Source organism: Podarcis vaucheri, assembly GCF_965113315.1.
Source record: "Podarcis vaucheri genome assembly, chromosome: 4".
Lineage (NCBI taxonomy): Eukaryota > Metazoa > Chordata > Lepidosauria > Squamata > Lacertidae > Podarcis > Podarcis vaucheri.
Genome location: NC_138762.1, coordinates 80793825 through 80819587, shown reverse-complemented (window position 1 = coordinate 80819587; position 25763 = coordinate 80793825). Strand labels below are relative to the sequence as shown.

Here is a 25763-nt window from a genome sequence, read left to right as displayed (position 1 = left end):
GCATCACCTAGCACAGCCCCGCCCCCTTAGAATCACCATGGCACAATCCCACATGCTCCTCTGTTACACTGGAGCCAGGGAACAGGAGGCCCAACGCGCGAGCAGGCGCTGCCCTAATCCCAGCCGGCCAGCCCCCCCCTCCTTCGAACCCCGAGAGGCGGCTGCCAATCCAAACTAACTCCCTCCCCTCCTTAACCGACGCCGGCTCGCGTCCAGTCATTGGAGGAGAGCCTCAAAACAAACAGCCAAGGGGACCAATGGCGGGCCGCCTCTGAACTCGCCTCAAAATCGGTTTGAGGGGGGGGAGGGGAAGGGAGGGAAACGAAACGAAGGCTCCTCACCTCCCTGGGCGAAGAGGCCGAGGCCTGCAGCGAGGAGACATAACGGTCCACTTCCGCCCTGCTGCGCCTCAACATGGTGGCGGGCGAAAGAGGGCCGGCCGCCAACGGGCCCCTCAGGCTCCTTCCCCTGGCTCGAAGAGGGAGGGCGAGAGCGCGGAGCCCAAAGCCTGCGCCGGTCCGAGGAGGCGACGCTCCGGCTCGAGGAGGAATGACGTGCTAGCCGACGCGCCGGCTCGCGCAGAGGGAACAGCCGCCGCTGTGGCGTCGGCGGCCTCGCGACGGAAATAGCGCGGGGGGGGGAGAGGGAGAAATCGGAAGTGACGTCCTGTCAACCCTAGAGCTGCGCACTGGGGAATGAACGCTCAGTTTCGCTTCGTAGAGATACGAAAAGTAAGAGAGTGATCCCACCTCAGCGCGTGGCGGGCGGAATATCTCTACCCCCCCCCCGCCGCTGTAGACAGAGAGCTACTAATAGACGAGAGGGGCGAAATGCAGGGTAATTACAGCTGTGGTCGGGCAACCAGCGCGCGTGGGAATCTTCGTGAAAACGGGCTGCAACAAAAGGAGGCGGACTCTCTCCTTCACTGGAGGGTTTTTTTTAAAAGAGAGGTTGAATGGCCACCTTTAGCAGAGTTCCTGCGTTGCAGGGGGTTCGGCTAGATGACCCTCGGGATCCCTTCCAGCTCTGCAATGCTATGATTCTAAGATGCATGGAGCAAGACAAGCTCCCCCCTGTGCACAGAGCCAGGGCCGGATTTAGGTTTGACGAGGCCCTAAGCTACTGAAGGTAATGGGGCCCTTTATATGTCCAGCTATCACGACTGGACCTAATGGTCAGGGGTCCCTTTACTTTTTTATCCTTTGTCAACAACAAATTGTCGATTTTTTGTGTTGAATATGCTCATGCCTTTAGTCTATGCTGCCTGATCGTCAGTCTACAAGCACTCTTTAATATTAAATAACAGGTACAACAGCTTGACCTACATTCAACTGTGCTGCGCTGCAGCTGCATGCTATGTTGCTGTGCAACCAGTCTATGCAGAATGTAGGCACCCTATATATTTGTTGTTGTTTAGTCGTTTAGTCGTGTCCGACTCTTCGTGACCCCATGGACCAGAGCACGCCAGGCACTTCTGTCCTCCACTGCCTCCCGCAGTTTGATCAAACTCATGCTAGTAGCTTCAAGAACACCATCCAACCATCTCATTCTCTGTCGTCCCCTTCTCCTTGTGCCCTCCATCTTTCCCAACATCAGGGTCTTTTCCAGGGAGTCCTCTCTTCTCATGAGGTGGCCAAAGTATTGGAGCCTCAGCTTCACGATCTGTCCTTCCAGTGAGCACTCAGGGCTGATTTCCTTCAGAATGGAGAGGTTTGATCTTCTTGCAGTCCATGGGACTCTCAAGAGTCTCCTCCAGCACCATAATTCAAAAGCATCAATTCTTCGGCGATCAGCCTTCTTTATGGTCCAGCTCTCACTTCCATACATCAACCCTATATATAGAAATGAGCAAACCAGTGATATTTTAGGGAGCAGGCTAGCAGGCGGGGCCCATAACTTACTTCATAGGCGCCTACACAACACAAAACACTGTTGCTGTATGTAGGTTTTATTTTATTTGTTTTTTATCTTATATTTTGGAAATGTACATCCAGGTGTTTTTTCCTTTAGTTTTTTTTGGGGGGCCCCCAAGAGTGGGGCCCTAAGCTATAGCTTGTTTAGCTTATACGTAAATCTGGCACTGCACACAACTCTCCCCAGGTGAGGAATGGGCACTGGCTCATACACCTCTTCTCTTACATCTGTTTTGCATCCTGGTTCCAACACATATGGAATCCATCCCTTACACCCTGTTCCATATAGACAATGAGAGAGGCTCACCCCTCATGAGTTCTCTTCAGTATCTCCTCAACATCTGTCAGGAGTGGCTGTGCAAGCCTTAGGTCGCTGAGCCAGATGCAAGCCAACCAGCTGACCTTGAATCCTAGAAAGATGGAGGCCTTGTGGGTGGGCGATTCCAGCATGATGCCTGTTCTCGACAGGATCACATTCCCTCTGAAGGAAGAGCTTGGGGGTACTTCTTCATCCATCTTTGTCGCCAAGAGGCCCAAGTGACCTCACTGGCTAGGAGCGCCTTCTATCAGCTTCAGCTGGTATACCAGCTTCCTGGGCCAGGAGAGCCTGACCACACTGGAAACCTCAAGACCCGATGACTGTAACACATTTTATGTGGGGCTTTCCTTGCATCTGGTCCAGAAGGTGCAACTAGCGCGCAACATAGCAGCCAGACTGTTCACAGGAGCAAGCTCTTAGTACCATGTTACTCTGCCGCTGTGAGAGCCGTATTTGCTATCCGGCCAGGTTCATGGTTCTTGTGTAAATTCAGAGGGGTTTGGGCTGGGTGGTCATCAGTATGCAGATGACACCCAGCTCTACCTCTCCTTTAAATCAGAACCAGTGAAGGTGGTGAAGGTCCTGTGTGAGTGCCTGGAGGTGGTTGGAAGATGGATGGTGGCTAACAGATTGAGGTTGAATCCTGACAAGACAGAAGTACTGTTTTTGAGGGACAGGGAGCGGGTGGGTGTGGGGGATTCCCTGGTCCTGAATGGGGTAACTATGCCTCTGAAGGACCAGGTGCGCAGCCTGGGAGTCATTTTGGACTCACAGCTGTCCATGGAGGCACAGGTTAATTCTGTGTCCAGGGTGACTGTCTACCAGCTCCACCTGGTACGCAGGCTAAGACCCTACCTGCCTGCAGACTGTCTCGCCAGAGTGGTGCATGCTCTAGTTATCTCACGCTTGGACTACTGCAATGCGCTGTACGTGGGGCTACCTTTGAAGGTGACCCGGAAACTGCAATTAATCCAAAATGCGGCAGCTAGACTGGTGACTGGTAGTGGCCGCTGAGACCATATAACACCGGTCCTGAGAGATCTGCATTGGCTCCCAGTACGTTTCCAAGCACAATTCAAAGTGTTGGTGCTGACCTTTAAAGCCCTAAACGGTCTCAGTCCTGTATACCTGAAGGAGTGTCTCCACCCCCATCGTTCAGCCCGGACACTGAGATCCAACACCGAGGGCCTTCTGGCGGTTCCCTCATTGCGAGAAGTGAGGTTACAGGGAACCAGACAGAGGGTCTTCTTGGTAGTGGGCACCCTCCCTTCAGATGTGAAGGAAATAAGCAGCTATCCTGTCTTTAAAAGACATCTGAAGGCAGCCCTGTTTAGGGAAGTTTTTAATATTTAATGCCCTTTAGCGCTTCCACATGCCCCCAGGTTCAGCTGGCCATTACCAGGGACTGAGCTTTTAGTGTGGCAGGCCCTGCTGGCCAATAGCAATTCAGCAGGAGTCACCCCTGCTGGTTTCTAGATGTCTTCTAAAAACTGTTATTATTCCCTTTCAAACCCGAGATTCTTTGCCAACCAGCTTTTACTGATGTGTTTGACATTTCTATTGTTTTTGCTGTAACACTGTTTTTAGGTTGCGCACTGCCTTGTGGTATTTTATATGGAAGTGTTTTTAAAAAAATATTTGAATGAATAATGGAACTAAGGAACCACTGAATTCAGCAACTAGAACAGCCGTGATATAATCAAATAGATGACAGCAATGAAAAGGTCCAGCTTTGTGCAAGCGGATTTCATCTTTCACAGAAGTAAAGGGCAGCTGGTGTGAGACCTTGGCAGCTGGACCGACGATAAGGATGACAAAAACAGTCCTAATCAGAGAAGAACATAATCAGGCAACACAGTAGATAGTGAAACAGTAACATATTTTGGTTGGTTTTGAAAGTATGCTGATAAGAAATGTGACTAAGTTACTGGAAGGCAAAGGCGGATTTGTGGGAAGTCAGTTCTCTCCTCATTCCAGGAATAGTTGGGGGCATGTATAGAAGGGTGAAGTTCTAGGGTCCACTTTCAGGCTGAGCTACAAGGTGACAAAAAGACCTGGTCACATCTGTTACCAATAGGAATGGGGTGTGAGATAAGAGAATACGATGTTTTTTTAAAAAAAGATGTCTTTTTTGTAAATGGGTCAAAAACAGGGTTCCACCAAACCTGTTAATTCCACAGCATGTGTGACCTGGTTTATTGACAATGTACTTTTCTCTACCAAATATGATTTTTCTAACAGGCAGGGCAATCCTACCAAGGAAACAGGAGTGGGAGTGTTGTCTCAGAGCCTATGCCCATGGAACAGTTTCCAATGTTTACTTAGCCAAGGAGGGAAGAAGATAAACTTACAAACAAAAAAGCAGAAAAATAGCAGACATACCGTATTTTTCGTCCTACAGGGCCCATAGGACGCACCTCGGTTTTTTTTTGGGGGGGGGGAATGAATAAAAATTATTCCCCCCCCAGCCGCGGCTGCCGCCGCAAGTCCTTGCGGACACTCGTCCGAAGCACGGGGAGCCCTCCGGAGGGTGCCCCGTGATTCGGGCTGCTGCTCGCAAGCCTTGTGAGCCCGCGGGAACTCCTGCAGGGCTTGCAAGGCTTGCGGATAGCTTCCTGAAGCCTGGAGTGCGAGAGGGGTCAGTGCGCACTGATGCCTCTCGCTCTCCAGGCTTCAGCGAAAGCCTGCATTTGCCCCATAGGACGCACACACATTTCCCCTTCATTTTTGGAGGGGAAAAAGTGCGTCCTATGGGGTGAAAAATACGGTACTCCAGTATCCCTGGGACTGTGGCACCAAAATGCTCACAGGCTGCCCCACACGGATGCAATCCTTTTCTCCCAAGGGGGACCTCAAACCTTTGTTCCAAGAAGGCTGCAATCCTCAGGAGCTGTGAACTTGACCTTCCTTTTCTTTATATAGGCTTTGCTCCTCCTAACCAGTGCTGGTAAGGATACCTGGGCTCTGGCAGGTGTGCAGTTGCAGCTGTTTATGCTGCTGGGGCTAATGGGCACCATGGCAATGGGATGCAGGGAGGTGTGCCAGAGGCACAGCATAGCATAGAGGCTAGAAATTGCAAGTACTTAGTGTATTTTATTGACCTAGTGGCACAACAGGCATTCAGTTGGAACCGGGATGCTTTCAGATTTCTATTTCAGATACTCTTTTAAAATAACTAAGCTGAGTCGGAAAATGTGTTTTTGAAAAACTCAAGCATCTTCCATCATTAGAAAAAAACCAAATCTTAAAAATGCTTAACCTTTTCAAATACTGGGCATATATTTTCTGCATAAAAATACAAAATAACAGTATACAAAGGGTACATATTTTGACTAATATTGCTTAAGTATGGCAGAATAAGGCACAACAAGGAAATGAAATACAAAAGCACAGAGGAATATTTCTGTTACATAGAAGGATTCCACAAAATTCAAGTAGACATATTTCTTGCGATATAGAACTGTTATGCTGCCGTTTCCAGCTCTGAGCTGCAGTCTTCAAATGATCCATTCCAGAGTTGTCTTTCTGTAGTTCGTTGAGAACTACAGCCAAGACTCTGCTCACACCAATTAATTACAAACGCTATTAATCTCCGAACAAAGCATTTGTTGTATAGGCTTCGTTATGGTTCACATCCAAGGAGCTGTGAAGAATGGAATCTCTGTAATTTACAATGCAATTCTAGATGCGTCTACTCAAAAGTAAGACCCACTCAGTTCACTAGGGCTTACTTCCAGATGAGTGGATCTAAGACTGCAGTCTTGGATATTTAGAGTTCTTTCTGGTAAGTTAGCAGGCATGATCAACAAGGCTTCCTGGCAGAATATGGACTTCTAAGGCTGAGAATGCTAGTTCGTTTTGTTTTTCAAAGCTTTCCTCAGGGCAACAGCAAATGTGAATGTCCTTTCTCATTAGTTCGCAAACAGACTTCAAGCAACAATAACTCCTTGCCTCAAAAACATGAAGTGTGTGCATTAGACTCATAATTTTTAATGTATATCAGGGCTCACAGCAAAGGAAAAGGTACTTCATCAGCTAGAATCCTCTAATCCCTCACTTATGCCACAAGAACATTGGTAGAATGTCTATGTAGAATGTCTATGTGTCGGAAGCAATTCAATTCTACTGCCACAAGCCAGCCAAACACTCTTGTTGGGGTTTAGCTGTGCAATCCTACATATGTCTACTCAGAAATCCCACATAATTCAATGGTACATACTCCTGGGTAAGTCTGTATAGAATTGCAGCCTCAGGGTATTTGCTTGAACCATGTGCTTCGCTTGCATGGCAAAACAAACTATGCCGGAGTTTAGTGTAAAATGAGGTTTGGTCTATTTGGTGAGGCGATCTGCTAGATATGTTAAATTAGGCTATTCAGCACCGACTGGGACCTTTTTCAGTTGCCCCTTACTAAGCAAATATACAATGTATATATCTACAAATTTATATACGTGTAAAATTCAGAATTTAAATGGTTGGATATGAGGTTACATAACATGTAAAGAGGTTTTTAGAGGTATACTGTCAAGGTAGCGAGGCAAACATTTTAATATGAAGCTAGTCATGCAGAGGAATACTCTCCTTTTTTTGCACTTGGGTTTCATACACTCAACAAAAATAAGTCTGTAATAGCACTTCCTAAACTTTGCACAGCAAGATGAGATCTGGAGAGGAGGACCTCACTTTCTTCCCAACGTCTCAGCCAATTTCTTCAGTCGCTTCTTGAGCTCCAGTGGGAACTTCTCATAGCACTTCTTGCAGACAGGCTTCATATCAAATTCCACAAACTTGTTTCTAAAAAGGGTAGTGGGGAAAGAACAAAGCCTTAATGCAAATAATAACAGTTTCATAGGTTTTGCTGGAAACTAATTTTATATATAAATTACCACCAACCCAAACTGAGTATAGGTTACACTATTTTTACTACTACTTTTTTTAAAAAAACAATTTTATAAAGTCAAGGATTTGTACTAGTCATCTAAGGAATCATAATGTAAATTCCCACATCTGAGGGGAAAGTGGGTGTCTTAGGGCGGTTTTACACATATCTTTATTAGTTTACGCTTCTGGGTGTCATGTCCCCCCCCCCATAAAGAAAGAAGTGCAGACAAAAAGAGTGATCGCCACCTCACAATAGTGCTCTGCTGCATTCACAAAGATGGTGTCTTTAAAAAGTGATTTATATATATATATTTTTAAAGTCAGACATGTTATGTTGCTTGTAAAGGTTATGGCTCTGATCCCCAAAATGCACACCTAAAGTCACTCTTAAGGATGAAACGTGTTTTTTAAGAAATAAAATCATTATTATGAATCCATTTAAAATGTTGGGAAACCTTGAATCCACAGATTGCCATTATTTCTTATCATGTTCAGAGCTGGTCACAATGACGGAAGACTCTTTTCCAGTCTTGGTGTACACATTGTAGAGGTGCTTCTGCAAGAAGTTCCTTGGTCTAACAGTATCCTATGAAAGGGGTGGCAAAACTTTGCTCTGTGGGTGCACAGGGTGGTAAAGGTAAAGGGACTCCTGACCATTAGGTCAAGTCATGGCCGACACTGGGATTGCGGCGCTCATCTCGCTTTATTGGCCAAGGGAGCTGGCGTACAGCTTCCGGGTCATGTGGCCAGCATGACTAAGCTGCTTCTGGCAAACCAGAACACCGTTTACCTTCCCGCTGGAGCGGTACCTATTTATCTACTTGTACCTTGATGTGCTTTTGAACTGCTAGGTTGGCAGGAGAAGGGACCGAGCAATGGGAGCTCACCCCGTCGCGGGGATTCGAACCGCCAACCTTCTGATCGGCAAGTCCTGAGTTAGGTCCATTACTTTCCAGAGGTCTACTCTAAGTAAAAAACTTTGTTGACTACCACCCACTATCTTTGTTCCCAGGGAACTTCCTTGGGATAAATATTTTCAAATGCCTTGGGATAGATATGTTCAAGTTGCCTCTCACCTCAGCCTCAATAGCTATGTTCTAATAGACGCAAATACAAAACAAACATCAGAACTAGAAGCGTATGTCACCTAGAGAGCTCCATATGTGTTTTGGGGACAAAGGACTTGCATGTAAATTAGTCCAATTACTCAGAACGAAGTTGCCCTTTTGTGTGGTGCTCATCGGAGGACCACACCTGTTGTAGAAAAGTAAAGTAGACATTCATAGTCCCACCTACTTTTGCCTCTTGGGCCACCCACCACTGATATGCGCCCCTTTGAAAACTGCCCAGAAGACAAGGGGCAGCAAAAGGTTTCTTGCCCCTGAAAGCTAAAAAGAAGAGATCTCCCTAAAACTGACCGAAAGGAAGAAAGGAAGGAGCGCAGTTGCTGGGAGGTAGGAACAAAGCATGTTTACAGGCAGACAGGCTTTTTCTTTTTGTGTTTGTCTTTATCCTTTGCTTCTCGCTCCCGTTTGGCGAGCCTCCTCTTAAATTCTTCCGGCATTCTCTCGTAACAGTGTTTGCAGACAGGTTTGAGATCGATTTCAACAAACTTGTCCCTTCACGGGTGGGGAAAAGAAGGAACGGAGGAGAGAACAGGATAGAATCAAGATACAGGTGAAGCAAAATCAAGGAGAATTCAGCAGGAAACGGAAACAGAGTTAAAGTAGTAAATATACTAATAAGAAAGTGTCGCTGTCACTTGGCAGAGGCTGCATCGTTAATGGATTCATCAATGCAGGTGTGAGACACCATCAAGGGCTTCCCCATTTCCAAACACAGCCGAAGTCTCTAAGGGCAACTCACAAAAGACAAAAAGCACACCTCATGTGTGCTACAATGAAGGAACCCTGTGCTCCAGTTCCCATCAGGCCCAGCTAACATAGCCAATGTTCAGGGATGATGGGAGTTCAGCAACATCGCCGGCAGCAAACAGTTATCCAGGGTGTGTTAACCTGCAGAAACAAGCCATGCTGCGGCGCTAAACCAACCATGGTTTGACATCATGTACAAACGTGGCCACATCACCGCTTCATGTATTATCACGAACATCCGATAAACTTACTTGAGTGTTAACTTAGTGTTGCAAGTAGAGCACGCGAAGCAGTTCACGCACCATGCCTTGTTCAATGCCGACACAACTGAGAAGAGAAATGACAGGATTAGCCGTCTGTTTACCAGTGGCAGAGTAGATGATATTTATCGGAATTCCATGGCAGGTAGGGTAAAAAAGGTAAAGGAGCCCAGGACAGTTAATCCAGTTGAAGGCAACTATGGAGTTGTGGCACTCGTCTCGCTTTCAGGCCAAGGGAGCCGGCGTTTGTCTGCAGACAGCTTTCTGGGTCATGTGGCCAGCATGACTAAACTGCTTCTGGTACAACAGGACACTGTGATGGAAACCAGAGTGCGCAGAAATGGCATTTACCTTCCCGCCACAGTGGTACCTATTTATCTACCTGCACTGGCGTGCTTTCGAACTGCTAGGTTGGCAGGAGTTGGGACAGAGCAATGGGAGCTCACCCCGTCATGGGGATTCGAACCACCGACCTTCTGACCAGCAAGCCCAAGAGGTTCAGTGGTCAGAGCCACCGTGTCCATATGTGTGTGTGTGTGTGTGTGTGTGTGTGTGTGTGTGTGTATATATATATATATATATATATATATATATATATATATTCCACAGCAATGTTTAAGAGAGTTACACAATGTCTTTGAAATCACTATTATGTTGTTTGAAACTGCGTATTATTTACACAATAGGGATGCGGGTGGCTCTGTGGTCTAAACCACAAACTGTTTTTGTTTGTGATTATGGTATGTATTTTTGTGTTGCTAAATGGTAAACTACCCGTGAGCTTTGGATGAAGGGCAGTATAAGAAATTTAATAATAAATCTCTCTCTCTCTCTGAGAACTTTCAAATCAAGTCCACTTTCATTTGCCTCACTATATTTTGTGATTGCTGTTTTTTCACTATAAGCTGACTTGAAAACCCACTATCAATGCCTAAACAGTTTCGTGAAATAATATTTCAGGCTCCTGCTTAGCATCATGAGTATTTCATGTGCATTTTGAGTATTTTATTTTGAACTCAACTTCAACTGTTATCCTGCTGTGTGCTTCTCCCTTCTTAAATCACTTGTATTAAGTGGGTTTTATTTACTTTTTTATTTTAAAAAAACAACCCTGAAATGAAGACACAAGTGCATCTGCACAGAGACTCACCATCTCCTTCAATCACACGATTACAGTGGAAGCAAACATCACCAAAGAGCTGCGGAAATGGGGAAAATATTCCATAGTTATGCAAGTATTCATAGAACTTTAGAAAATGAAAATCAGAAGTTGGGACATATGAAAAACATATGCTTTCTCATTAGCAGAACAGATTAAAAAGAGGGAGGGGAAATCTCTTAAGTAATTATGAGTTGATTTGTTTAAAAAATAGCTACACACACTAGTTTGGATTGAGAGAAATATGAATTTAATGGTGACTTTCCTCCTCCCTCCTGCAGCCCCCCCCCAAATAGTCCCTTGAGGGACCCTGATGAGTGAAGTGGGCCGTGGTACAGGAGTCTAAGGTGAAATCCCCATTTCCCCCTCTACCAGATATTTGGGGCTCCTCTTGGGCCCTTGTTTCATAGCCCGTCCCGTTCAACAGGATCCCTCAACCCCCAGGGGAGCTAGGGAAGAAGGGGGCCAGGAACTGGAGCCAACACATTCAGATACAGAAATAGAACTGTAGAGTTGGAAGGGACCACAAGGGTCATTTGCAATGCATGATCTTTTTGACCGTCTTGGGGCTTGAACCCCTGACCTTGAGATTAAGAGTCTCCTGCTCTACCAACTGAGCTAGGAATACAAGAAGCTGTTTTACACCAAGTCAGACCTCCAGCTCAGTGCTGTCTGCTATACTGATTGGCTCTCCAACAAGACAGACGTCTTTCCGAGCCTGATCTGGAGACGCCAAAGGTTGGACCTGACACCTTCTGCGTGTAGTGTGTGGTCTGAGCTATAACTCCAAGTGACCACTTGGCAGTGCACTCTTAAACAGTGCCCAGTTTAAAGTGAGCACAATGCACAGTCTAGGATTTCACAATAGGTTCTCATGCAGTACTCCACATGTGTACGGTGGCAGCTGTTAAAAACAAGCGCGCACACACAAAGCTATTAATAGGGGAAGGAGTCTTTAAACTTCAACGACTCAGTAATAATTTATTAGAGATAACTGGAAATGTGAAAGGATCAATAGGACCTATGAACACGATAAACACACACACACACCTCAGATGGGAAAGTTTTAAACAAGCTGAAAGAAAGAAATGACTATATTCTGAATATTTTAGTCCATATTTTAAATGATTCTTCTAATATGGTAATTAAACAGGAAAAAAATGATTTCTATGTGTAATGAAAGCTGAAATAAACACACACACACATTTGAATTCACAGATTGGATTGCCACACTGCAAAATATTGCAAATGTGCAATATAGTTTTCCAACTTCAAATTTAAACCAGGTCTCCAAATGTGTTTTTGAGCTGAAGAACCAATAAAACAAAGGGGGAGATACTCCAATCTAAAAGTTTGCCTATTAAAGGTAGGCTATCATGGAATTAGAAGCTTTACAAGCAAATTGTTGTTCAATATTTTTTTTTACCTCATAAAATGCTGTATATCCATTGAATGTCAAATCTACATGGTTTGACACATACCAGCACTTGCTACGAGACAACAAATGTAGACGAAGTGAAGTTTCAGAGTTAACATACTAAAAGTCTCTGGCCGAATGTACAAAATGCAAGAGGGAGCCATACCTGGTTGTAATGGGTCTCACAGTACGCCAGCCCCTTCCTCTCATAGTGACGGTGGCCTAGGAATGGCTTCTCACACTTCGCACAAACAAAATGCTGCAAGGGGAGCAGGAAGAAGTATGGGTTACTACCTTCAGTTTTATGTAGTGATAATTCATCTGCATTCATCCCTATGTGATCTTGAGCAAATAATTTAATTTTTGCTTCTTAACTCACTGTACTGGAGCAAGTTAAGTGTTTGCTCCAGAACATTGCAGGTAATTCTGAGGGCATGTGAGGAAATGAAAGGAAGGAGAGTCACGCTGCACAAAGCAGAACTCTGGATAAAACCTCAAGTAAAACTCTTAAAATGATTAGATGAGGGTTATTCTGGTATGTTCCTTTGTACTTCCTTTTTTGTTGTTCTCTTTTGTGCTCCTTAAGGTAAAGGGACCCCTGACCATTAGGTCCAGTCGTGGCCGACTCTGGGGTTGCAGCGCTCATCTCGCTTTATTGGCCAAGGGAGCTGGCGTACAGCTTCTGGGTCATGTGGCCAGCATGGCTAAGCCACTTCTGGTGAACCAGAGCAGCGCACGGAAACGCCGTTTACCATACCGCCAGAGTGGTACCTATTTATCTACTTGCACTTTGACGTGCTTTCGAACTGCTAGGTTGGCAGGAGCAGGGACCGAGCAACGGGAGTTCACCCCATTGCGGGGATTCGAACCGCCAACCTTCTGATCGGCAAGCCCAAGAGGCTCTGTGGTTTAACCCTGAGCACCACCTGCGTCCCATCTTAAAATGATTAGACGAGCGTTATTTTGGTATTTTCCTTTGTACTTCTTTTTTGTTGTTGTTCTCTTTTGTGCTCCTTAAAGCATGTTTTTAAAAGTAAACTACCACAACCTATGAAATTACACAGAATTCCCTATTTTGAGGATTCCTTTCTCTGTCATATTATTATCTAGGTTGTTGCATCCATGGCTCACCTCCACATGCCACTGTTTGCCCATAGCATTCACCACTCGTCCTTCAATTGGCCTCCTGCATGCTCCACAGATGGGGACGCCCATTTTGTCATGGCAAGGCAAGCAGTACAGCTCCCCCTTCAGTTCTCGGGCGTCAGCAGTAAGTTCCTTTCTGTTCAGGAGGTAACAAAAGAAATGTGAAGACACAGCAAAGGAAAACACAGGCATGCATTTCAACTGGTGGATACGGTGGCAAAAGGAAACATGATATTATTATTATTATTATTATTATTATTATTATTATTATTATTAATTTGATTACAAACTGGAACGAATACCCGCTGCAAAATATTTGGGAACTGTTGAGCCAGCAGCTGAAAACCAAATACAACGGCATGAAAGCTGCCATATGAAATGATCCTTGGGAAAACAAACCATTTTTCAGATTTAAACCCCATGGCATCCATTTCAAGTGGGGATTCCTGTTGCACAAAATGAGAATCGCGAAAAAGGGATGGTGAATAATGCTTGGTGCACCAGTGAAAATCTGTAGACGGTCCACTCCACAGAAGGCAGGCTGTTCAAAGTGATATCACGGAACTCCTGCTGAGGTAAAATACATCTGGGGCAAAATGAATACAACCCTTCTCAAAAGTAAAAGTAACATCCTGCTTAGAGAATTAAAGAAGCAGGGCCTGTAAACCGTGCCGTGCCTCAGCCAAATTCCTCTCATCTCAATAGGCTATTTTACAAGTTGAGTGCAGAAACCTGAAGAGTTTATACTTGCCAGAGCCTCAGCTAGACCAAATTCTTCCCAGCTAAAAAGGCCTTGCTGAGGAAAGTAAAGTGATCATATGCATACATATGACCTGGGACTTACTTTTGCGAAAGTATGTGCAGAATGGGTCCTACACACACTCACCCCAACTGAACACAATGGAAATTATTTGGGACCAGGCTTCAAGAGGCTTATAAATATCTTAGTCACTGGTAAACGTGTGGCAGGATTGTGTATTTGCATTCACGCTTAATTATCAACCACTTTGATACTAAAGTTTCCATTCTAAAGATTTAAAAAACAAAAACACCCAGTTCCTCTTACCCGCAATTGGCACAGTTGAAGTGATCGGGGTGGTAAGGGTCATTCTTGAAGATGAGGGGTTGTTCTTCGATGATAGCATGGCACTTCTGGCAAATGTATTTGCCCATGCCCCTGGCTTTCTCCCGATTGTGGCAAGGACGGCAAAGGTGTCTAAGAGAGAGCAAAGGAGAAACAGCAATGAAAAGGAACCAGGTTCCCATAACTAGGTTTTATTTTATTTTTAACCCACAAAAATGTGACAAGGGCTTTTGCTTCAGTTTTGTAGAAAATAAACTAGCAGTAATGCATAACAAAAAACAACAACACACAAAAAGAGTTATTTTACCATAAAACAATTATTTTACTGGCCTTCTGGCAGAAAGTCATTCTCTGCCTTTAAATTTCTCAAATATAACATGTGAAAGGATACTTTTTGCCAATAAAAAACTGCTTTTGGTGCAAAACAATGATGTAGGCTCTGACCTGGTATTATAGCCCATAAAAATTGTCTCAGAATGCCATTATAGAGCAGAAGGTCAATAAGGCTTATAGCCTGCAGTGTTAGGATCTTCTAATATCATGATCAGATTAAATATATTAAAAGTATATTGTAAGGTAAAGTTAAAGGGACCCCTGAGCATTAGGTCCAGTCATGGACGACTCTGGGGTTGCGGCACTCATCTTGCTTTACTGGCCGAGGGAGCTGGTGTACAGCTTCCGGGTCATGTGGCCAGCATGACTAAGCCGCTTCTGGCGAACCAGAGCAGCGCACGGAGACACCATTTTCCTTCCCGCCGGAGCGGTACCTCTTTATCTACTTGCACTTTGTGATTTTGAACTGCTAGGTTGGAAGGAGCAGGGACTGAGCAACAGGAGCTCACCCTGTTGCGGAGATTCGAACCGGTGACCTTCTGATTGGCAAGCCCTAGGCTCTGTGGTTTAACCCACATGCCACCCGCATACCATAAAAGTATATTGTAGCTCTTGGATATTATGTGAGCATCTCCTTAGCGCTGCTGGTTGCAGAACCTTTAGAATGGAGGCAGCATAAAAGCTGGGTTCTGCTCTTCCACATGCCAAAGTGATCTTCTTACCCAAGAGCTGTTTCATATCTCAAGCAAAACTATTGCTTAAGAAAAGCAAAACTAAATCCAAGGACAATGTTCTGCTTGTGCAACCTCCTGCACACACGGAAGCATGGGACTTACTTATAGCACTGCAAAAATTTGCAGAGCAACCGTGGCAATTATCCTTCCATGCACGGTTCTTTGGTTCCAGCCCTGTACTTCCAGGATACAAAGGTCACTCATTGACAGCCGCTCCCTCAACGAAAGGTGGTCGGGCCTAGCATGTTTCATCTCCACAAAGTTGAATGCAACTACAACAGCCATGATTCTATGAAACCCGTTTGCAACTGCTGTCTTGGTTAGTTTTGAAATATGTTTAATGCTATGCTTCCAGAATGCCAAAGGTCGGCCACCATTTTAGCAGCTATTGCGTTATATTTGATAGGACAAAATCCTGAAATCGTTATGACCCTGCCATCAATTTACAATGCTCAGTGTCAAGAGTCAATACAAAAGAAGTTGAACAATACCTGCCAGCATTCTTCACAAACCCAATGTCTGCCAATACCTGTTGGCAGATATCACAGCAGAAACATTCCGGGTGCCAGCTGTTGTTCATAGCTTTAATAACACGACCAATAATGAACTCCCCTGCAAGTCAATAACATATCAGGGTGTTAAAAAAAGAGAGATTTAATTTTGAATGCTAAGGTGCTGGAGATAATAATATGGTGTGGGATATAACTAATGAGAGGGCAGATCGTTCCACCAGGATCTGCTTAGCACTTCTCTGAATTCCTCCCAAAATATCTGTGTCCTCCCGGAAGTAAACAAAGCAAAACGGCAACAATATTTTTATATCCCTGTCTTCTTCCATGTTTCAACCTCAACAAGCAAATTCAGATAATTTTACCCAATGACATTTATGTTACCCAATGAAATTTTGGTCAAGCAGAGTTCCTGAAATAATAGCGTACAAAGCAAAAATGAAACACAGAAAAACAATGAGTGTCTGTCATACTTAAGAGCAGACTTCAGTTCATTAATTTCAATGTGTCTTTTCCAAATGTGACTAACACTGGAGATCAGTCAACGGCTGCTAAAGAAGCTCTTAATCTGGAAACCTAAGTATTGTGGAAAACTGTGTCTAAATACAGTATCTTGTAATTTGGGCTTCCAATAATTTAATGCTCTTTCCACTCAAAAACAGGATGCCAATAAAGCCATTAAGAGGGCTGAGAACAAGATGATAATGGACATGTGCAGAAAGGACTGGATTGTAATGGATAACAAAATAATAAAAATAAATAAAGTGTCTTAGAACTATAGTTCTCATATATTTTTAAGATGCTGCAATTTCCCTCAGTTTGGGAGCCAGCTCTCCTTTTCTAGCTCTGACATAAAACTTCCTTTTACCTTTCCAGATTTCAATGCTGCCTGCAGGCAATTCATATCGGGTTTCTCCCTGGGGGTGAATTGACCTGGAGATTCCTCCTTCTGGGCATCTAAACACAACTGCCATAATCCAGGGGGGTTTATTGGGTGTGGAAGATGGAGGCGTGTGAGTATATGGAACACTTTCTCCTTCCAAAATGGGCAAGAACCAAGATCCACTTGGAACATGCAGCTGCCTCAGTGCAGTATGGAAAGCGAGATCCAAGCTCCTACTTCCTATCTAATTCCACCCCTCACATTAAGGCAGAGCTCTGACACTCCTGGAAAAATCCTACTCAATTATGCCTACAGCATTACTGAGACAACTCTCGGTTTCTTTCTGACCTTTTTTTTTTAAGATAGGTTACTCCCAGTTAGTTCCAGAAATAGCATTCCTGTGCCTGATAAACAGAATATTATCTCATTCTAATTAAGTTATTTGACCTGAGTCTCTTGCCAAAGGGCACAGCAAGTGCAGGAAACAAGATATTTTGGTCTGGTTACTTTTGAAGGTTGAAATTCCTATTTAATAACCCTCACTTTGCTTTTAAGTGAAACAAACTTCGGGAGGCTTAAGTGGGATTCGGTACATGCCACAATCTAGAGACCCAGTTTAGCCTGCCATGGGGCCTTAATTGTCTGTGGAATAGTAAGGAGGTTCTCAGGCACAGATGCCACAAAAAATACCACGGTTAAAAGCATTTTCTTTTGAGTATTCAATAGGCTGTAGATTTGAAAAGTGTTTCGGAACTAAGGAAGTGTTAAGGATAATGATGCAATTTCCTGAAACTATATATTTATAAAATTCAGTTTTACTTCCATTTGGTGCATACACTCCGACTATTATCAATTTTTCGCCTTGCCATGTGACTTGTACCGCAGTTATCCTACCTTCTTCATCTTTAAATATTTGCCGAGCCTCAAATTTATCTTTTATATACAAAACCACTCCTCTTTTCCTGCTTCTGTCTGATGAAACAAATTCATTTCCCAATTTTTTATTAATCAATGCTCTTCTATGTTTTATCGCCACATGAGTTTCTTGTAAACAAAAGAAGCTCCTGCAGCCAATCGGAAGCCCCATCGGATGTTCAGCTTCCAAAAGAACGTTAAAAAACCGGAACACTCACCTCTGGGTTTCGATCATTCGGGAGTCAATTTGTTCGGGAGACAAGGCGTTCGAGATCCAAGATACGACTATATAGTCTTTACAAAGAAGCTATCAATCACCTAGAAGAGTTATTTGGCTTTCTAGCTGTAAGCTACTCTGCTCCTTTGCATATCATCAAAATTTTATTTATACACATAACAGGAATCTGCCTTAAGTCAGACCATTAGTCTATCTAGGTCAGGATTATTTGCACTCACTGTCTGGGTCTCTCAAGGATTTGAGTCAACCCTACTTGAGATGCTAGGGCAGGCATCTCAAACCTGCGACCCTCCAGATGTTTTGGCCTACAACCCCCATGATCCCTAGCTAACAGGACCAGTGGTCAGGGATGGTGGGAACTGTAGTCCAAAACATCTGGAGGGCCGAAGGTTGGGGATGCCTGTGCTAGGGATTGACTCTGGGACCTTCTGCACTCAAAACAAACACACTACCACTGAGGTACGTGGTAGCTTCTAAATCAGACACTGAGCCCTACAGGAGTAGAGCAGTCTTTCCACTACAAACTTTCGCCTCCTGACTCATGGAGGATGGTGGAGAACAAGTACCTTTGCCCATGCTTCCTTCTCTCTGTTAATCGCGGGGAGAAACAAACAAATGCCCAAAGCAGGCTTATGTTCAGATGAATACCATCTGGGCATAGATAGTCATTATCCTGGCAGATATGTAACAAAATCTTCCTTGTGTTCCAGACCTGCTTTCTTTTCTTTAAACAGCATATGTGCCTCTCCTCCTATGTTTGGATGTCCACATTATCTTTATAAAATATTCTAAAATTATATATATATTTTCATTCTAGAACTTACCACACTGATGGCAGCAAGGAGCAAAAAGCATCTGAAAGTCATGTTCGCAATATTTCCTTCCTTCAAACTAGAAAAAGTAAGACATAGAGGAATTTAGAGGAATACGGAAAAGTATAGCACTTCATGTTTCATACATATAAATGGCCGTATAATTTCAGGGTTCTTTCAACTGTTAAAAAGAAAAGAAAAGGATCCAGCCTGATTTTATGGCAGAAAGGAAATGAAGCTCTGCTAATCCATCGGATTGTTTAACAAGTTCTGCTTGTATATTGTTATGCCACAGGGAATGATTTGCACAAGAAATCTGGCAGGCTGCGGTGGAGTTTATGTTAGATGGCTGGATTCTGACAGGATGCTAAAAAAATCTGGGCATGGAATCAGCTCGTAGTCACATTTGCTTTACTGGATCAAAATAATAAACACCTGTGCTGGTATTCAGAACAGGAAGCACTTTCTGCTGGCTCATTAGATCCTTTCTGTCCTCTACATTTCCTGAAACTGCACTCTGCTGTATTGCAGGAAACATGTCTGTAAAGACAGGAATATTCATACCCACCATCTCTATAAATGGGCATACAAATCATGATTCCAGAGACTGCAACCCCCACTTCAGCGTATGCGGCAATGTACTTATTATGTCAATCAGATTAACTTCCAAGTATGTGCGTGGGGTGGGCAGGTACCCATGAGGCAGACTGCACTGTTTATTACAGAAATTTAAATATTTCAGGTTTCTCTCTGTGACAAAACTGCAGCCAGATCAGGACCCCGGTTGGATCTGGATCCTGCTCCCAGGGAAAGAGAAGGTTAAAGCACTAAACAACTTAATACTTTAGACCCAGGTAGACCTGCAAAGGTGACTGGACTAAGAAAGAAGATGGTAAAAATGTTTTAGGAGATGCAGAAGAGTGTGTGGGCAAAGTTTGCCAGGTGGTCGCAGCCAACCCCCTGGTGTCACAACAACAACAACATATAATAATAATAATAATAATAATAATAATAATTTATTTGTACCCCACCCATCTAGCTGGGTTTATTGGCATCCTGTTCCAACACAGATTAAAAATACATTAAAATGTCACACAGAGCTGCCTTCAGATGTCTTCTAAATGTCAGGGAGTTGTTTATTTCTTTGCTGGGAGGGCGTTCCACAGGGCGGGCCCTACCACCGAGAAGGCCCTCTGCCTTGTTCCCTGTAGCTTTGCTTCTCGCAGGGAGGGAACCGCCAGAAGGCCCTCCGCGCTGGACCTCAGCTTCCGGACAAAACGATGGGGGTGGAGATGCTCCTTTAGGTATACTGGGCTGAGGCCGTTTAGGGCTTTAAAGGTCAGGTGACCTCCTTTTGTTTGCATGGGCAATCAGCTGATCAATGGACTCACATAGCTCCATATGCAAACTCCATGAGGCCCAAAGGTGTCTTCAGCTAACTCATAGCTGACATCATACATAACACCAAGTGTAAGGCAAGTGAGTGTGGATTGCCCAAAATGAACAGGGAACCCTGGTTTGCTTAATTTGGCCCACAGGCGGAAATTTCTCCATGCCTGCCATATACTATTAATCTAGTCTGGGATCACAGGAGTTCCTCCAATCAGGGGTTTAAATATTATGCTGGGCCCTGCAGATCCGTAGCACCGTGTGACACAAGGCATATACTGAACAAGTTCATCCAGCTGCTCAATGGAAAATAGAGCCCAGTTATTCTCAATAACCTTTCTGATTACATTCTAGTTTTTCTGGCTCATTATGCCTGGTTTTCTGGCCAAGTCTACTTTCATCTTCCTCTTGATCTATTGGTGAAAGCTTCAAAGACCTGTAACAAATCCATACTTTGAAGTGAAGTTTGTTTGAGGGTGACGTATGCCTAAGTTCCTAGTATTAAAGGCTTCCAGGGGGGAATTTTGTCTCAAGTGGCCCGTAAGCTAGTTGCTAATCTCTATGCATTTCGCTAACTTTTTGGAAATTCCCACCCTCCCTAGCTGAATGTGTTGAACGATTCCTTGGGGGCATCTTGGGGACTATTATTCCAACAGATAAAACAAACACACTGACAGTATTCATAGAAGCAGCAAATAATTACACCCTACCAAGATTTGCTCAGAAGCAAGTCCAATGGATTTTAGCAGAAATTACTTCCTGGTAAGAGCGTTTAGGATTGAGATCTTGGTTTGCTAAAGTCGAACACGAAATAAATATGGGTTCTGGCATAAAGCGAGCTCACTTGCTTCTTCAGTCTCATGGATGAGAAAGGAGATCAAAATAGTACAAAACGACAGATAATGGCATTCATCGAAAATGTAACAGAGCACCTGGTTTGCATGTAAAAACTTCCAGGTTAACTCACCTGGGTCTCTAGATAGGGCTGGGAATGGAGAGCCGCTGCCTCTGTGTAGACAGTACAAAGCTAGATGGACCAATAGTTGGAGTAAGATATATGGTAGCTTCCTACAGTGAAATAGGCAGCCTTTCAAATTATAATGTGTTGGGGTATCAACATAAGATAGTAATGATACTTATACACAAGATAAGGTAAGGGGTGAGGAGGACTAAGTCAAAAGAAAGATGCTATTCAACCAAACTCAGATTCAAAATCATTGCCTCAGCCTTAGAAAAATGAGCTGTAAAATCCCCAAGGATTGAACCCACAATGGAGGTAGCCAATGTGGTGCCCTACAGATGCTCCTGAACTACAACTCCCATCATTCCCAACTGTCGGCTGTGCTAACTGGGATTGATGGAAGTTAGAAGACCAACAAGCTCTGGAGGGTGCCAGAACACTGCTTTAAGGAAAGTTGTGATCCGTGCTATTTTTCTAGAAAAAGAGGTGATAGAGCTCTCCATGAACGCTTCCCTTGTTCTCCTATAATGGCAATGGCGCCCACCTGAGAGGTGCCCGAAGTGAGTTATGTGCAAAGCAGGTACTTTGTGAATGCACCACTAAAGCAATGACTTCATAGAGAACAGATGCATGCAAAGTTGATACACTTCTTTTAAAAGTGTGCCCCCTTATTAAAAATATCTACTGTCCTGCATACGCCTTCCAGATTGCTAACTTCGCCCATCATCACCTCACTCTTCTCTTGCAGGCTAAAGTTTTCTGATCATTTAACTATGCAGCACCTCTGGTAGTAAAGCCCATCACAAACTATATTTGACCAGTGTGGTCAGCTTCCTACCTTAAATCTAATTGTGATGACGGGCGCCTCTTAAACATGTGCCAACATTTCCGTGGACTTCCTCATTTACATCTAGCAAATACGTATTTGGTTTCATTACTCCTCTGGACATCTTGGCACTGGCAGTCCTAATTTTAGCAAGCTCTTACGAGTGTTGCTAACTCTCTGTGTTACAGCACGCTATGGCAAACAGCTGGAAGCTACAGGTGACTGAGTTCTAAGCCCAAGCAGATAAGATTGCCAAACATGGGCCTTGTAGACCATGAGTTCTGGTGCCTACTCAGCCACGAACCCTCACCGAGTCAGTCACAATCTCTCGGTCTAATTGAACTCAAAGGGTTGCTAACAAGGTTAAACAGAGAGGCAACATTTAGCTCTCTGGAGAAAGCATAGGGCAAAACTCTCGTTCGTAAATAAAACAGAAAGTTAAAACCATAGATAGGTAAGTCATCACTCCACAGATGGACATCTTTATTTACCCGACACACTGCTGCTTTTTAACGTTGAATTCTGTTGCCTGGTGCTTAATGTCTAAACATGTATGTTAGGGCTGATTGAAAAGCTTTGTTTCCTAATAACTGCTGTATTGGATCAGCTTCTGGTTATGCTGTAGGGCAGCTGTGGCCCTCCAGATGTTGAGGAACTACAGCTCCCATCAGCCTCAGCAAGCGTGGCCGATGGCTAGGGCCAAAGGTCCCCCACACTACTGTGGAGTCTGTAGTTATGCTGAACTCTGCGGGTGCTCAAAATATGCTATCTTCTGCATTTTCATTTCAAATGTGCTGGAGGTAGGTCCTGGCACTTAAAAAACAGGTTAAAGGAGAGAAGTTGATCCCAAGTCAAGCATGCCAGTGGCCTGGAATCAGTCGTAAAGAAAAATGACCTTGGGTTCAACTGCCTCCCAAACGACACTGCAGGAAAGGAAGCAATATCTGTGGCAAGTCCTTGACCCCAGCATACACAACCTGGCGCAGTACAGGTTTGGGAATAGTTCATATAAAAGTGAAAAGACCATGGGGAACCAACCTCATAAAAAAGCCCTTCGGGGAACTGCTGGAAGCACTGGGCACAGACGAAACACTGTTCGTGATACAGCTCGCCATTGCTGTTCACAATCTTCTCCGCAGGTGCAAAACCTCCCCGGCAGCGCTCACACATGGCGTTGGCCAGAGCGTTGGCCATGTTGCTGTAAGGATAACATAGAGCAAAGGGGTTAAGCACACAAATAAGGTAGCTTTACTGACCGTGCTTCTTTTTCAATAGGCAGCTGTTCCAATTCAGCAGGAAAACATACAACTTTTTTCCTACTTACTTTACTGCCTTCCTGGCCCTCCTATTCAGGAACCAGTGGCAAATGCAGCTCCCACTTCTGGAATGCTGTTATTTATTTAATTTATATCACATCTTTCTTCCAAGGAGCTCATAGCAGTGTACACGCTTGCCCCCCCTTCATTTTATCCTCACAACAACCCTGTGAGGTGGGTTAGATTGAGAAGGAGAGGCAGGAAATATCACCCCTGTCAATCAAGCCTGTTTCCTATTGTGGGAAGTTTCTGGGAGGAGGTGGAAGAGGAAAAGTGAAAGGAATAGCAGTGGCAGCAGTGGACAAGATTTGCCACAACCATCTTCCAAGCAGGTGAAGAGATACTTTGCCTCCAGTAAGGGACTCGAGTTGGCTGAAGGGAAGCTTCCCCTTCTCTAAAGAGACCCTTGGGAGTTGTGTGGTTTATTGCTGGCGACCCAACTTCCCAGTTTTTCTTTATGAGTAGCTTGGGGGAGGCAGAGGGGACGCCAGCAAGGATGCTACTCTCGCCTCAGGGTCCAGGCAAATGTCTCTGCCCCCACACTCTCAGGTCGGACCACCCAAAGCACCTCTGTCCACTCTGCTATTGGGCATTCTCCATCTTTGTGGAGCCTTCGAGATATTGCTGGACTTCCAACTCCATGGGTCATGGTGGCTGAGGCTGACGGGAGCTGGAGCAACAACATTTGGAAGGTCATGGGTTCCTCATCCCAGATGCATTTATTTCAATGTGACGTGTGAGATGCTGGCCTGCTTCACATCATCCCACAACACGTAAGACTTTGCAGGCAGGAGGATGCAACAGAATGCTGGGAGGTCATGTGATCACATGCTCCTTTTCCTCTTATGGAACATCACAGTATACCTGGCAAGAGAGCAGCTGATCTCTTCTGGGGTGAAAACAGGGCTGCATTTAGGACCTGAACACCTACACCTTTTGTACATTTTTGTGGGGGGAGGTAGAAGTGCATGCACAAGCCGGAAACACTCCCACATTCCACTATATGTAGGACCTAGACTTCTGCAGAGTATATGAATCAGCCAAAAAACAGTAAGAGGAGTGTCAAATTTGAAGCAGCCCGAAGTCTCCTTTAATTCTAGGCAATTTAGAGAGGGAAAGTCACACCAGTCCATTGCAACAGCAATCCTATGTCACTTTGAAGCCTAACACATTTATTTGAGCATAAGCTTTCATGGGTCAGAGTACGTGTTGTCAGATTCAATTTCAGTGTCTCGAATGAAGCAGCTCATTTGCTTTGGATTGTGGTGAGTAGCTCCCAAAATAGCGCCCAATATAACTCCGGTCCCCCCAGGAGACAATTGCATGAGTATCTCTTAGCAGGTAGGTAGCCGTGTTGGTCTGCCATAGTCAAAAAAACCATGGAGAGACCTGGTTTGAACAAAGACATTGGATTCTTATCTCATTATACATGACTAAGCCATTTTTCACCTTCTCACCCCTTGCCTTTTCCTGGAAGACCTATTGCAGTCGTTAAGAGTCGTCAACAGGCTCATCTCAGCTATCTGCCAATCTCCCATTCCCACTACCCTTCTGAGTAATACCCCTCCCCACCTTCTCACTATATAGAAGGATCTGGAAACTTCTGTTTCAGTGTATCTGAAGAAGTGTGCATGCACACGAAAGCTCATACCAAGAACTAACTTAGTTGGTCTTTAAGGTGCTACTGGAAGGAATTTTTTTATTTTATCTCTTAGCAGTTCAGAATGAAGAGGCAGAATCCTCTGCCTCATCAGTTTCCACCCAGTCATACAAAGTGTACAAGGCAGGACAGTTCAAGTGACCTTTCTCCTTAATCTTGTTCTGTGCACATGGGCCTCAGTCCAAAGTAACGGTTCTGCTTGCAAGAAGAACACAGCCGCAGACAACATTCTGCAATGGGACATGGACATCCACTCCCCTCAGGCTACACTCTTCTGAGCAGCTGCAAACCCATGATACGTATTTTACAAGCGAAGTAACGGATTGCCGCCATGATACAGAAAGCAGCCAGGTCTCTTTCACCCCCTACTACTGCAAAGCCAAAGAAAGGTGCCAACAACCACCAAGATGCACCCTGCAACCTAGTCACTTCTTATTGCAACAGAAAAGTCTAAGAATCAAGCTCTGAACGCTATATTGGTGTCCACGTCCCCAAGTATATTATCTGCAAACGACAGCACTCAAAAGAGCAATCCTATCTATTTTTACTCAAGTTAAGTCCCACTATGTTAAATGTGTTCAAGATTGCAGTTTAAAGCTACACACTTGGAAGTCCTACTGAATTAAACATGACTTTTTTAAAAAATAGCTATGTACAGGATAATGCTGTTGGGATGCAAGCCTATGTACAGTTACTTGGAAGTAAACCCAAACTGAAATCTTTGGGACTTATGTCTGGGCAAATATGGATGTGTGGCTGCCTACATCAGAATTCCAGCTGAGATATCAGCTAATAAAATGAAAAATGTCTCCAAGCTTATACTGATGGAACTTCAGAAAAGTAATTTTTAAATGCCTTCTGTGTGACAAACAAGCATTTTATGTCAATATGTGAGACGGAGGTGTTGCCTTTTATACTTAGGTACCGCAAAGTATTGGAAGAATGTGGAATCCACAGTCAGAAAGCCTGCAAAGCATTTATTGTGCTCTAGAACCAGAAAATAATGCATATATTAACTAACACATGCACACATTCCATGATTAAAATGCAGTTAACTACAAAGCATAAATTGCAGGGTCATGAGAACAGCAAGCAAGATTGTGTTAGATTAAGGCAAGCAGACCAAGTAACAAA

The 25763-nt window shown here is 44.3% G+C and overlaps 2 protein-coding genes and 1 long non-coding RNA gene across 17 annotated transcripts in view; 1 reads left to right on the top strand and 2 right to left on the bottom strand.

Annotated features, from left to right (window-relative positions):
* RGPD4 (RANBP2 like and GRIP domain containing 4) overlaps nucleotides 1-630 on the bottom strand; it is a 36369-nt gene extending 35739 nt beyond the window's left edge. For 8 of the 9 annotated variants that reach the window (XM_082218500.1, XM_082218502.1, XM_082218503.1 and 5 more), the window contains exon 1: nucleotides 342-630. In XM_082218500.1, coding sequence (XP_082074626.1) covers nucleotides 342-416 — 75 coding nt within the window. In that variant the 5' untranslated portion in view covers nucleotides 417-630. The remainder of the gene's footprint in view (nucleotides 1-341) is intronic. The other variant, XM_082218507.1, reaches the window with a different exon arrangement.
* Nucleotides 631-5305: 4675 nt separating this feature from the next.
* LIMS1 (LIM zinc finger domain containing 1) overlaps nucleotides 5306-25763 on the bottom strand; it is a 74506-nt gene continuing 54048 nt past the window's right edge. For 4 of the 7 annotated variants that reach the window (XR_014218612.1, XR_014218613.1, XR_014218614.1 and 1 more), the window contains exons 2-11: nucleotides 22692-22851; nucleotides 18490-18556; nucleotides 15612-15732; nucleotides 14036-14185; nucleotides 12955-13105; nucleotides 11990-12082; nucleotides 10398-10446; nucleotides 9239-9314; nucleotides 8532-8732; nucleotides 5306-7026 (exon numbers count right to left, since the gene is read on the bottom strand). Coding sequence is in view for 3 of the 7 variants with exons in the window: in XM_082218776.1 (XP_082074902.1) it covers nucleotides 6912-7026; nucleotides 9239-9314; nucleotides 10398-10446; nucleotides 11990-12082; nucleotides 12955-13105; nucleotides 14036-14185; nucleotides 15612-15732; nucleotides 18490-18556; nucleotides 22692-22851 (982 nt within the window). In the remaining 4 variants the exon portion in view is untranslated. The remainder of the gene's footprint in view (nucleotides 7027-8531; nucleotides 8733-9238; nucleotides 9315-10397; nucleotides 10447-11989; nucleotides 12083-12954; nucleotides 13106-14035; nucleotides 14186-15611; nucleotides 15733-18489; nucleotides 18557-22691; nucleotides 22852-25763) is intronic. The other 3 variants (XM_082218776.1, XM_082218775.1, XM_082218774.1) reach the window with 1 other exon arrangement.
* Nucleotides 24016-25448, top strand: LOC309530215. The gene is made up of 3 exons (XR_014218688.1): nucleotides 24016-24310; nucleotides 24688-25181; nucleotides 25278-25448. It is a non-coding gene; the product is annotated as an uncharacterized lncRNA (long non-coding RNA).